The sequence below is a fragment of the Macaca mulatta genome, chromosome 19, assembly GCF_049350105.2.
Source record: "Macaca mulatta isolate MMU2019108-1 chromosome 19, T2T-MMU8v2.0, whole genome shotgun sequence".
Lineage (NCBI taxonomy): Eukaryota > Metazoa > Chordata > Mammalia > Primates > Cercopithecidae > Macaca > Macaca mulatta.
In genome coordinates, this window is record NC_133424.1 from 62,271,241 (window position 1) to 62,283,692 (window position 12,452).

General features: G+C 55.7%; 2 protein-coding genes across 34 annotated transcripts in view; one reads left to right on the top strand and one right to left on the bottom strand.

The window, feature by feature from the left end:
- AP2A1 (adaptor related protein complex 2 subunit alpha 1) overlaps positions 1-9,681 on the top strand; it is a 47,283-nt gene extending 37,602 nt beyond the window's left edge. For 3 of the 24 annotated variants that reach the window (XR_013408731.1, XR_013408740.1, XR_013408748.1), the window contains 7 exons: positions 66-148; positions 257-383; positions 2,134-2,255; positions 2,340-2,456; positions 2,551-2,620; positions 2,797-2,931; positions 3,353-3,786. Coding sequence is in view for 4 of the 24 variants with exons in the window: in XM_077976693.1 (XP_077832819.1) it covers positions 66-148; positions 257-435; positions 2,134-2,255; positions 2,340-2,456; positions 2,551-2,620; positions 2,797-2,931; positions 3,353-3,430 (784 nt within the window). In the remaining 20 variants the exon portion in view is untranslated. 24 annotated transcript variants of the gene reach the window in all.
- FUZ (fuzzy planar cell polarity protein) lies at positions 3,539-12,116 on the bottom strand. Of its 10 annotated transcripts, none has more exons than XM_077981022.1 (13): positions 11,963-12,097; positions 9,978-10,171; positions 9,761-9,870; positions 8,997-9,118; positions 8,633-8,717; positions 7,981-8,049; positions 7,712-7,816; positions 6,091-6,288; positions 5,875-5,970; positions 5,453-5,559; positions 5,310-5,374; positions 5,158-5,232; positions 3,539-4,046 (listed from the first exon to the last, which is right to left on the bottom strand). In XM_077981022.1, the coding sequence occupies exons 4-13, from the start codon at positions 9,077-9,079 to the stop codon at positions 3,823-3,825; spliced, it is 1,107 nt and encodes a 368-aa protein (XP_077837148.1). In that variant the 5' UTR covers positions 9,080-9,118; positions 9,761-9,870; positions 9,978-10,171; positions 11,963-12,097; the 3' UTR covers positions 3,539-3,822. The 10 variants fall into 10 exon arrangements, with proteins under 10 accessions (XP_077837148.1, XP_014980100.3, XP_077837149.1 ...); XM_015124614.3 differs by having other exon boundaries at positions 5,158-5,235; positions 11,963-12,094; XM_077981023.1 differs by lacking the exon at positions 11,963-12,097 and adding an exon at positions 11,529-11,593.
- Between the last annotated feature and the right edge of the window lie 336 nt (positions 12,117-12,452).

The window sequence follows — 12,452 nt, forward strand, 5'->3', positions numbered from 1 at the left end:
CAGAGCCTAGGTCAGGTGCAGGCAGGCATCCCCGTCATCCTGCGCCCCCTGCCACTCCCACCCAGGTTTGTGTGTAAGAACAACGGGGTTCTGTTCGAGAACCAGCTGCTGCAGATCGGAGTCAAGTCAGAGTTCCGGCAGAATCTAGGTGTGTCCCAGGGGACTGTGGGAATGGGTGGGAGGGAGACCTTGGGTTGGGCCTGGGGAAGGGGTCAGAGGGACTCAGATGGAGCTCTGCCTCCCCCACCTACTGCAGGCCGCATGTATCTCTTCTATGGCAACAAGACCTCGGTACAGTTCCAGAATTTCTCACCCACTGTGGTCCACCCCGGAGACCTCCAGACTCATATCCTCTCAGGCCCGGCCCAGCCTCCTGCCTCCAGGCCTGCCTCTCCAGGTTGGCCTTCCTCATCGTGGGGAAGCTGGCTGACCCAGGTCCACACTTCTCTTTAGCCCCTCTTGGGCACGCAGTTACTTCTCTGAGATTCAGTGTCTGCATCTGTAAGATGGGGGTGGGGTTCCTTCCCCCAGGACAGGAGATGACAGTGAAGTGGTGTGTGGGAGGCATTACTTCCGGAACTCACCTGCTCCAGGCCTCAGTTTGTCCCTGTCTGGCACCTTCCGTGTCCTGCCATTATCCTCCACTGGGCTCCATGTCATGATGCCAGCACCTCCTGCACTCAGAAGCCAGGCCTGCGGGTCCAGACGCTGATCAGGGCCTCCTCCTGTATGACCTAGGCTGAGTCACTTTGCCTATCTGGGCCTTCCTGTCCCCACCGGGAAGTGTATGTAGACCCTCCTCTTCCTCATAGGGTTATTGTGAAGATCAGAGTATCTGGAAAACCCTGGAAGGGTGGCTGGAGGTATCAGTACCCCCTGTTCCTTCTCTGGGCCTCCATTTCCACATTGATGAAATTAGAAAAGCTCAACCCCCAAACTCCTTCCGGCCGGGCGTGGGGGCTCATGCCTGTAATCCCAGCACTGGGAGGCTGAGGCCAGCGGATCATTTGAGGTCAGGAGTTCAAGACCAGCCTTGCCAACATGGTGAAACCCCATCTCCACTAAAAATACAAAAATTAGCTGGGTGGTAGTGGTGCGCGCCTATAATCCCAGCTACTCAGGAGGCTAAGACAAGAGAATCACTTGAGCCTGGAGGTGGTGGTTGTGGTGAGCTGAGATTGTATCACTGCACTCCAGTCTGGGCGACAGAGTGAGACCCTGTCTCAAAAAAAATCAGAAACAAAATTCCCTCTTCCATAATTTCCAGAGGCTCGTGCAGGCAGCTCCGTGGAGGCAGTGGCAAGAGAACATGAGACCCAGGCCTTCCCAGTGGGCTACTGACACGGATGCAGATGACGATAACGCTAATTGCTACCATCTTTGTGTACTTATCATGTACCGGGCACACAGACAAGTACTTGTAATGGATTTTTTTTTTAAATAGTGATGAGGCCTCACTGTGTTGCCCAGGCTTGTCTCAAACCCTTGGGCTCAGTGATCCTTCCCACCTTGGCCTCCCAAAGTGCTGGATCACAGGCGTGAGCCACCACACCCGGCTGGATTATTTCATCAACTCCTGAGGACATTTTACACATGTCCTTTTGTTGAGACAGGGCCTCACTCACCCAAGCGGGAGTGCAGTGGCACGAACACTGCTTACTGCAGCCTCGATCTTCTGGGCTCAAGGCATCCTCCTGCCTCAGCCTTCCAAGTAGCTGGGAGTACAGGTGCACATCACCACACCTGGCTAATTTTTTTTGTAGAGATGGGGTCTTGCCATGTTGCCCAATCTTACACATGTCCAGAGGCTTAGAGAGGTTAAGTGGCTGCCCACAGCCACTCAGGTGGGTAAGAGATGGGATTCAAACCCAAGTCAGCCTCCAGAGCTAATACTATTATGTCTCAGTGAGGTGTGACATTGTGGGAGGCCAAAGGAGGCACCTAGGGGGCGCCTCAGAGGTTTCCATAGTATGAACTTTGTAGTTGAACCTTGTAGGATTGAGTCCAGGATTGCACCATGGGGTCCCTCAAAGACCTGCAGGCGGGAGCTGCCGGCAGCTCTGGGGTTCCTGACCCAGACCTCCCGGGGGCCCGCCGCCTCTGTCTGGCTTCCTTGACCGCTGGCGGGCACAGCTGGCTGTGCAGACCAAGCGCGTGGCGGCGCAGGTGGATGGCGGCGCGCAGGTGCAGCAGGTGCTCAATATTGAGTGTCTGCGGGACTTCCTGACGCCCCCGCTGCTGTCCGTGCGCTTCCGGTAAGTGAGGTGTGGCGCGGCCAGTGGGCGGGGCCTCCCGGGCGAGGGGCGGGGCCTAACGGAGCCTCCCCCTCACTCCACCAGGTACGGTGGCACCCCCCAGGCCCTCACCCTGAAGCTCCCAGTGACCATCAACAAGTTCTTCCAGCCCACAGAGATGGCGGCCCAGGATTTCTTCCAGCGCTGGAAGCAGCTGAGCCTGTGAGGGGTGGGGAGGGGGCGGCGCCAAAGCCGCGCCTCCGGGTGGGCGGGTCGGGCCGTCCAGGTCCCTGACTTGAACCTTCCCGGTCCCCAGCCCTCAACAGGAGGCGCAGAAAATCTTCAAAGCCAACCACCCCATGGACGCAGAAGTTACTAAGGCCAAGGTGAGAGACCGCGGGCGTGTTTGCTGGCCTAGGGCTGCTTTGCTTCTCTGAGCCTCTGTTTTCCCATCTGTAAAGTGGGGCCAATTCCCATCCCCAAGGGTTTTGGGATCTGGGATGCCACTGTGTGGTAACTGACAGCTCTGGCACTCTCTGACGGCGGCCCCCCTCCCTCCCAGCTTCTGGGATTTGGCTCTGCTCTCCTGGACAATGTGGACCCCAACCCTGAGAACTTCGTGGGGGCAGGGATCATCCAGACTAAAGCCCTGCAGGTGGGCTGTCTGCTCCGGCTGGAACCCAACGCCCAGGCCCAGGTGAGTGCTGCTGTGGGAGGCCTGAGGTCGGCAGGAAGGCCACCTGTCATCTCTGTGCCCACTCTTCCTGCCTCACTGTTCAATTCACGTCCCCCCTTTGACCCTCCTCCTCTCGCATCTTTGTCCACTTTTCCTCCTCTTTATCCATCAATCTTCTCTCCTGTCTCCAACCTCTGGTCTTCCTCTCCTCTTCCTGTCCCTCCCTGATTTCTACCTTTCCATATCGTTTCCACCTTTCTCTTCTCATTTATAATTTCCCTCCTTTCTGGCTCCTCCGTTGATTTCATTCTTACATTCTCCTCTCCTGTGTCTTGTATCACTTTTCTGGCCCCTTTATCCTTCTTTCTTCTATCTCCCTTGTGTCCCCACTTCCCTGGGCTCCCCATCTTCTCTGAGTTCTGCCCCCAATGTCCCCACCCAGATGTATCGGCTGACCCTGCGCACCAGCAAGGAGCCCGTCTCCCGTCACCTGTGTGAGCTGCTGGCACAGCAGTTCTGAGCCCTGGACTCTGCCCCCGGGGATGTGGCCGGCACTGGGCAGCCCCTTGGACTGAGGCAGCTTTGGTGGATGGGGGACCTCCACTGGTGACAGAGAAGACGCCAGGGGTTGGGGGATGCCTGGGACCTTCCTCCGGCCTTTTGTATTTTTATTTTTGTTCATCTGCTGCTGTTTACATTCTGGGGGGTTAGGGGGAGCCCCCTCCCTCCCTTCCCCCTCCCAAGCACAGAGGGGAGAGGGGCAAGGAAAGTGGATGCCTCCTCCCCTCCCACCCCACCCTGTTGTAGCCCCTCCTACCCCCTCCCCATCCAGGGGCTGTGTATTATTGTGAGCGAATAAACAGAGAGACGCTAACAGCCCCATGTCTGTGTCCATCACCCACTGCTAGGTAGTCAAAGAAGTGGGGTGAGGGCATGCAGAGTGTGGGTGGCTAGGCTTCGCAGCCCATGGCTGGGACTCTGGGGAGACAGCAGCAGCAGCAGCCGCCGAACCCCCAGCTGCAGGGCCACCAGACGCACTCCTTTGCCTGGTTCCTCAGTCCCCAACACCAGGTAGCAGGCTCTGGGCAGCTGGGCCTGGTAGACCTCATCTTCTGTCTTCCCTGGTGGCCCTGGCTCTGGGGAAAGAACAGGGGGCACTGAGGTGACAAGTAGCATGCTAACCTTTGGAAGCCACACCACATCCTGGGCCCAAGTTCTGAACGCGTGGGGTCTCTGAGCACAGGTTTTGGGAGCCTTCTGCCAGGGCAGGGCCTCGGGGTTCTAGCAAGCTGTCAGCAACTTGAAGACCATGATGCTCTCAGCTCACCCTCGTCCTCTTTCTCAGCCTTGGCCCCCATTTTCCTGGGGAAACTGTGCAGCTGCAGGCAATCCTCTTAGCAATACACATGGCAAACACGGCAGAAACACAGGAGCTCCAGTAGCCTTTTCCAGGAGCCCACCCGCCCCACTGCATGAGGTGGGTGGAGGGAAGCAGGCAGGGGCCAGGGAGAGGTGGAGTCGCACAGCTAAGAAGGGGTGCAGCCCCCCAGATGGAGCACTTGACCACTGTGCTGCATTCATCCGGGCTTCACTGGGGTCATAGCGCCATCCCAGGGCCCTCCCTTTGTCTCTCTGGGCCTTTATGGGTTTTACAATAATTTTTCCTTTCTAACCCAGCATCGGTGAAAACCTGCCCCATCCCCCAAGCCTATCAGCAAAGTCTGTGCTTTCAGCAGTAGTGCAGAGTGCTGGACCGTGTGGATATGGGAGCCAGATCCCCTGTGTTCGAATATGGCTGTGCCACTCATAAGCTGAGCCTCCGTTTTCTCATCTGTAATATGGGAATGATGAGGTAACAGGATAGTCCTCGCTTGTGAGGATAAAGTGATTTCATTCTTTCATTACATGTAAAGGCACTGGGAAGAGGTGAGGTCTCACTGTTAACTATTGTTAACTATGATCTAGGAGGTTCTGAAGCCAGGCAGGGACCTCCCTTCCCCTCCCTTCCCTCCTGGAAAAGGCTACTGGAGCTCCTGTGTTGCTGCCGTGTTTGCCATGTGTATTGCTAAAGAGGATCGCCCTTCCCATCTGCATCAAATCTCAGATCTCAAGAAAAACCACAGCCCTATGGCCCAGTGCATGCTGGGTTCGTCCGGTTCCTCCAACCCCACCTCCTACTCCCACTCTGCGTGACCAGAGACTCAGTGTCCCCGCCTGCGCAGTGGGAGCACTGTGCCTGCCGCTGACCTGGTGGGAAGTGCGTGGAGGTGACCAGGGTATAGAAGTTTCGGAGGAGGCGCCGGCGCTGTTCTGGTGAAGGCTCTGCTGAGGAAAAGGCAGTGATGCAGAGCCCCTCCCCGGCCCACGCTCCTCCTGCCCCTGCCCCTGTCCTCAGTCACCTTTATCCCCCAAGGGCTCCACGGTGAAGAGGCAGCGTTTCAGTTCCAGGTGGAGGAGCAGCAGCCTGTGGGAAAGGGAAGGGAATGTCATGGTTGGGGAAGAGGACATGATCCCCAACCCACTCCCTCCATCCGAGCCTTACCCGAGGATGTCTGTGTGAAGGGGGAAGCCACTGGGCAGCGCTCGGGGTCCCAGCGGCAGACAGGCCCGCAACGGGTCCAGCAGTGGCTGCCAGCAGCGCTCCAGAAGCTGCAGGGGGCGTGGTCATTATGGGAAGGCGGGGCCGGCGGGGGAGTGCACGATAGGGGCGTGGTCAATCGGGAGGGGCGGGGCCTACGAGAACAGTGGAGGGCGGAGGGCAGAAGGGACAAGGGAAGGGGCGAGGCCTGGAAGGACGGAGGACGCGCGGGGGTGGCCGATCTTGCGGGGAAGGTGAATGACTGGAGCGCAGTCCAGAAGGGGCGGGGCTGGGGAAAGAAGCCGCTGGCAGGGCAGGGTGGTTGGAAAGGGCCTTGCAGGTACAGGGTGTCCTAAGGGGGAAAGCGGGACGTGGCGCAGGTTCACCTGTGGATACAACTGGCTGAGGGGTGGGCTTGGCCCGCAGAGTAGACACAGCTCCAGGCTCGGCAGCAGTGTCAGGGTCAGGAGCCGGTGTGGGACCTGAAGCAGGGCACAGGCTGGGGCTGACCGCGGCCCGGCCCCTTTCCATCGCAGATCCCGCTTCCTAGCGACTCGGCCCCCAGGTCACATCCCTCTGCCCCGTCCGCCCCACCCACTCACCGTGGGGCTCCCGTGCGGCAGGTACACCGGGTAGTCGCGAGCGGTCTGCGGCGGCAGGGACCCCACCAGCCAGGGGAGCAGCACGGCCTCGGGCGTCCCCAGCCGCCACCAACCTTCCGTTGCTGCCACCACCCGGCCCGACACCACCAGACTGACGAATGCCGTGCCCGTGGCCTCCGCGAACCCGGAGAGGGCTTCCTGGGTAAGGGAGGCAGGAGAACTGGGAGTCGCAGACAGGCGTAGGGGTTGGCAGCGACTTCCCCGGTGGGCAGGGAATGGGGAGTAAACCCACAGCCAGCCCCAAGCTCGTGGAGTGGCCATGCTCCTGCGTCTCACCCTCTCTGAGCCTGAGTTCCCTCACCTTCATACGAAGTCACATCCCCAACTCACACTGTGAAGTCTGATTACACACCTAGCCTGAGTGTGCAAACTGAAGCTAATGATGTAACCACAGCAGCTACTGTTCATCAAGGCCTGTTACATGCTGAGTAGGCACCATCAGCAATGTAGAGAAGCCAAGTCACCTGCTGAGAGTCACACTGCTGGGAGGCGCCCACACCAGGCAAGTCAGCAAGAGCAGTATTTAAGTAGGGGTAGCTAGAGATCTGAGAGACAGGAGGAAGAGCAGGTACCAAGGTTGGAAAGTCGTTGGGATCTCTGGGGTCTGTGAGGCAGCAGGATGGAGGTAGATTGTGGATTTAGCAACAGGTTAGGGGGTGCCACGTGCCACAGGCCTTCAAACACCAGGCTGAGGGGCTGGGACCTTGTCCTGGGGGAGGTGGAGGCTGCGGGAGGGCTGTGAGCAGGAAAGGGGCAGGGCCAGCTCTGGATATAGGAGGATTCTTCTGGTGGTCGGGTGTGATGGCTCACACCTGTCATCCGAGCAGTATGGGAGGCTGAGGGGGGAGGACTGCTTGAGCCCAGGAGTTTGAGACCAGCCTGGGCAACTTAGTGGACACTCATCCCCAACCCCAGTCCATCTCTTAAAAAAATTAGCTGAATGTGGTGACACGTGCCTATAGTGTCAGCTACTGCGGAGGCTGAGATGAGAGGATCACTTGAATCCAGGAGTTCAAGGCTGCAGTGAGCTATGACTGAGCCACTGCGCTCTAGCCTGAATGACAGAGCGAGACCCTGTCTCAGAAAAGAAAGAAAGATGGCCCAGGTGCAGTGGCTCACGCCTGTCATCCCAGCACTGTGGGAGGCCAAGGCAGGTGTCAGAAGTTTGAGACCAGCTTGGCCAACATGGCAAAACCCCATGTCTACTAAAAATACAATAAATTAGCTGGGCGTAGTGGCGGGTGCCTGTAATCCCAGCTACTCCGGAAGCTGAGGCAGAAGAATTGCTTGAACCCAGGAGGCAGAGGCTGCAGTGAGCTGAGATCGTGCCACTGCACTCCAGCCTGGGCAACAAGAGTAAAACTATGTCTCAAAAAAAAAGAGAAAGGAAAGAAAAGAGAAAAGAAAAACAATACAAAGAAAAAAGATTCTTCTGGGACCAGGTGGGGATAGGACTGGAAACTGAGAGGATAGGAGAAGGTTGGGACAATGGTCCAGAAGAAAGAGGATGAGGACTGAGCCAGGGCCAGCGGAACACGTATTTCCATAGCATCCGCAGTACCTGCAAGAGGGACCCCTCTGGAGGAATCACACAGTCCACACACTGGGTCAGGTCCCCGATGAGCTCCGAGTCCCCTAGGAAGCTGTCGATGAGGCAGTAGCTGGCCTAGGAGAATGAGAAAGGGACCAGCCTAGCATTCAGGTGGACCCAGGGTCAGACAACCAAGAACCTGTGGGACCAGGCTGTCCCAGGGGCTGCTGGGAACTGTAGTTCCCAAATGGCAGTGCCCAGGTATCCTAACTTCCCACCCTCATGCCCTGCAACCTCACCCTCAAGTCCTTCTTCAGTCTCTCCACATTGCGGATATTGGTCAGTTCTTCAAGTCCCACAAGAAGGACCTAGGAGAACCATATAGGAGAGAATGGGCCCTGGGCAACTAGTTCTAAGAGAGGAGGGGCTGGGACTTGAACTCCTGGGTCTGAAGGAAGAGGAGGCTAGGACTCCCACTTCTGGGTCTGGGGACTGGGGGGTCAAGATTCCTGGGTTCTGGCTGGGCCGGACGTGGTGGCTCATGCCTGTAATTCCAGCACTTTTGGAGGCCAACGTGGGTGGATCACTTGAGGTCAGGAGTTTGAGAACAGCCTGGCCAACACAGTGAAACCCTGTCTCTACAAAAAATACAAAAATTAGTTGGGCATGGTGGCGCGTGCCTGTAATCCCAGCTACTTGGGAAGCTGAGGCACGAGAATTGCTTGAACCTGGGAGGCGGAAGTTGCAGTGAGCCAAGATCACGCCGTTGCACTCCAGCCTGGGCAACAGAGCGAGACTCTGTCTCAAAAAAAAAAAAAGAAAAGAAAAAGAAAAAGATTCCTGGGTTCTGAGGGAGGAAGTGTTGGTGGTCTGGACTCCTAGGTCTGAGGGAGAAGGATGCTGAGATCTCAGATGCTGGTTTGGGGAGAAAAGAGGACTGGTGAGTCTCACCATGGCTCCAAACACCATTTGGAGTAGTCTCTCCAGCCTCAGCTCAGAGATGCCCTCCTCAGATGACAGAACAATGAGGGTGATGCTGTGGAATGGAAGTGAGAAGAATGAGTCAAGGCCTTGGGAATCAGGAAGGGGTATGCTGGAGTCCGCCCATCGATTCCAGAACACCAGATACATCCTCCCTCAGCCCAACCTTCCTTTCTTATAGAAAACATCAGGGATCAAAGAGGGTAACTGGCTTGCTAAAGATCCCACAGCCAAATTAACAGCTGGTTTTAGAGAGCTGGAAGGCCTCCGAGGTCATCTTCAACAGGGACTATCACCCAGGCCCTGTCCCTGTCCCACGTTCCCTCCTGGGGACCTGTCATGGAAGCTTTTCCACACCACAGTCGTGTTTTCAGTCTTCGCAGAGCTCAGCTGCACCTCCAGATTCTGCCCAAACATATGGACTCCATTGAGGGAACCGATGACAGAGAACGGGAGCTAAGGAGGGGTTAGGGACATCAGACAGGAGCACCACCCCATCCCCTCCTCCTTAGGACCTAAGCGTGCCAGCTCCCAGCCCCATCCTCTTTCCATATACCCTGGCAGTGCCTCTTTGGGGAATCAGGCTTATTGGTGCATTGCCTCCTCGGTCCTACAAACTCAACACTGAAACCTCCCCAGCCCCTACTGCCTTGAAGACCCAGAGTCAAAACACCGAACCCCCTTCGGTTTAGATACAGGTGTCCAAGGCCCCACCTGCTGACGGGCGGGGGCGCCGCCGCGACTGCTCCTGCAGAACAGGGGAACCCCGCTGGACGCCGCGAGGCACAGCAGATGAACGGTGCCACCCGTCCCCTCCTCCCCCATTTAGGACTCCCACCGCGGTCCCTCACGTGGGGACTGTCAGTGCCGGTCTTGGAGCATGCCGGTAATCACAGTAACGGCCTGTGGTCCGGAGCCGCCAGAGGGCGAGATGGGGAGCTGATTGGAAGAGGATTAATTTCCCGCCTTCTTCACCCAACTCAAACAGACCCTTAAACCCCATTCAGGCACCTCCCCCAAGCCCATTAGGTTCTCTTCCGCCCCGGCCGGAAGTCATGGTACCCCTAACAAAGATGGCGGCTAATTGAATTGGCAAACCTTTCTTGTTTCTCGGAGGAGGTAAGGAGAACCCAGAGGCCGGATTGAAGATGATGACTGCGCCAAGGCCTTGCCTAGCCACCATCCTGTAGGCTTTGATGATTTACACTCTAAACGGGAAAAACAGTTGTGCCCCGATCAAAGATTGCGACGGTCCCAAAGCGTTGCCTAGCAACCACATTCCCTCTAGGTTATAGTAGTAAACAACGTGCCCTACTCAAAGGCGGCGACCGTGGCTGGGTGTTGCCAAGCAACCACCATTCAGCCAGATTTCCATTCCAAAGCTGTAAACAGCTGTGCCCTGCTCAAAGATGGTGGCACGTCGAAGTCCGAGCACCTCCTTGGGGCGAAATCGAGAAAAACACCGTCTCCCCCCAACATTCGAGGGTGGTTGAGTCCAGCGATCGTTGCCTAGTAACCACCAAAAAAAAAAAAGGTTGTTTTTATTATTGGAAAAAAGAAAACAAGGAAATCCTTTGTCGTCCAGAATAATAAAAATAACATCATTTCTGTAATGAATTTATACATGGTAGCATACTATGTAAAATGTGAAAATATCCCTTCCCTAATTTTTTCTTTTTTTTTTTTTTTTTTTTTTGAGACGGAGTCTCGCTCTGTCACCCAGGCTGGAGTGCAGTGGCCGGATCTCAGCTCACTGCAAGCTCCGCCTCCCGGGTTTACGCCATTCTCCGGCCTCAGCCTCCCGAGTAGCTGGGACTACAGGCGCCCGCCACCTCGCCCGGCTAGTTTTTTGTATTTCTTAATAGAGACGGGGTTTCACCGTGTTAGCCAGGATGGTCTCGATCTCCTGACCTCGTGATCTGCCCGCCTCGGCCTCCCAAAGTGCTGGGATTACAGGCGTGAGCCACGGCATCCGGTCCGGGTCAGGTTTCTTTCTATTAAAGTAAATATAAAGTGGCAGGGCACAGTGGCTAACACCTGGGATTGCTTCAGCCCAGGAGTTTGAGACATGCCAGGGCAACATAGTGAGACCCCATCTCTACAAAAAATTTAAAAATTAGGCCGGGCGCGGTGACTCATGCCTGTAATCCCAGCACTTTGGGAGGCCGAGGCCGGCGGATCACGAGGTCAGGAGATCGAGACCATCCTGGCTAACACGGTGAAACGCCATCTCTACTAAAAATACAAAAACAAAAAACAAGCCAGGCGTGGTGGTGGGCGCCTGTAGTCCCACGTACACGGGAGGCTGAGGCAGGAGAATGGCGTGAACCCGGGAGGCGGAGCTTGCAGTGAGCCGAGATTGCGCCACTGCACTCCAGCCTGGGAGATAGAGCGATACAACGTCTCAAAAAAAAAAAAAAAAAAAAATTAAAAATTAGCTGGGAGTGGTGGTGCGCGGCTGTGGTCCCAGCTGCTCTACAGGCAGAAGAGTGGCTCCAGTGCGAGCACTAGAGGCTGCCGTGAGCCAAGATTGGGCCACTGCACTCCAACCTGCACAACAGAAAGAGACCTTGTCTCAAAAAATAAAAATTAAAATTAAAAAGATAATAGTAATGCAGTGTTTCTATTTTTCTATATTATTCATCAATAAGATTTGTGTAGCACATTTCTGTCAACAAACACGTTAGATTATTCCAGTTGGTAGTGTATTTTTCAACTTGGTTTATGCAGTCTTTTGGGAAAAATTAATAAAGACTACGTTTTCTGACTTTGCTGTAGTGCTAAGAAACTCAATGGCAGTCATTAAGATTTTTTTCCTTCAGATAGTTTTCGAGTTTCATTTGTCGCACTTACATTTTTAATCTACCTGGAATGTATTTATGTTCTAGGCCAGTTTCTGGCTCCTCTCCCGGAAAACAACGCTCAGGTGTTGCTAAGCAACCCACACTTGGGTTGGTATTCGGCTTCTTTTCAGGGGGAAAACAACTGCCCTCCCTTCCAAGTTGAGGACGACCTTAAAGCGTTGCCTAGTAACCTCGTTTCCGCCGATGTGATTGGATCCTTCTCGCCTCCCTCCCCCAGTCCGCCCGCCCAAAAGAACAGAATCAGAAACTTAATCTAACGGTTAGAAAACAAGGGCAGAGGTCCCGGCGCTGTGGCTCAGGACTGTAATCTTAGCACTTTGGGAATCCAAGGCGGGCGAATCACTTGAGGTCAGGAGTTCGAGAACAGCCTGGCCCACATGGTGAAACCCTTTCTCTACTAAAAATACAAAAATTAGCGGAGCCTGGTGGCGGGCACCTGTAATCCCAGCTACTCGGAAGGCTGAGGCAGGAGAATCGCTTGAACCCGGGAGGCGGAGGTTGTAGTGAGCCGAGATCGCGCCACTGCACTTCAGCCTGGGCGACAGGGCGAGACTCCCCTTTCGAAAACAAAGGAAACAAAACACAAAAACGAAAACAAGGGCAGCGTACGCGTTGCATAGCAACCAGGTCTCCCGCCCCTCCCTTTGAGACAAGAGGCGGACCCAGACGCCCCGCTCAAAGATGGCGGCTGACTGAGCCGCTTTCAATTTATTTCGCTCTTGAGAATCCTGACAAGAATTCCGTCGAACCCATCAGGCCCCTAAAAGGGCTAACTATGCCCTTTCTGAGTTTTCCACGCGGTGGAGGCGAAGGAGGATGGAGCTAGAACGAAGCCTCAGCGCGTGCCCCGCACAAACATGGCCGCATTCCCAGCGTCCCTAAACCGCCCGGCGCGGGTGCGCGCGCAGCGCAGGCGCATTTCCGCT

Coding starts and splice junctions, on each gene's coding strand:
- FUZ (XM_015124612.3), bottom strand. CDS start 9,487: ATGGGGGAGGAGGGGACGGGTGGCACCGTTCATCTGCTGTGCCTCGCG. Junction 8,718..8,996: donor TGGAAAAGCTTCCATGACAG/GTCCCCAGGAGG, acceptor TCCATTCCACAG/CATCACCCTCATTGTTCTGT. Junction 6,289..7,711: donor CAGAGGGGTCCCTCTTGCAG/GTACTGCGGATG, acceptor TCCCTTACCCAG/GAAGCCCTCTCCGGGTTCGC.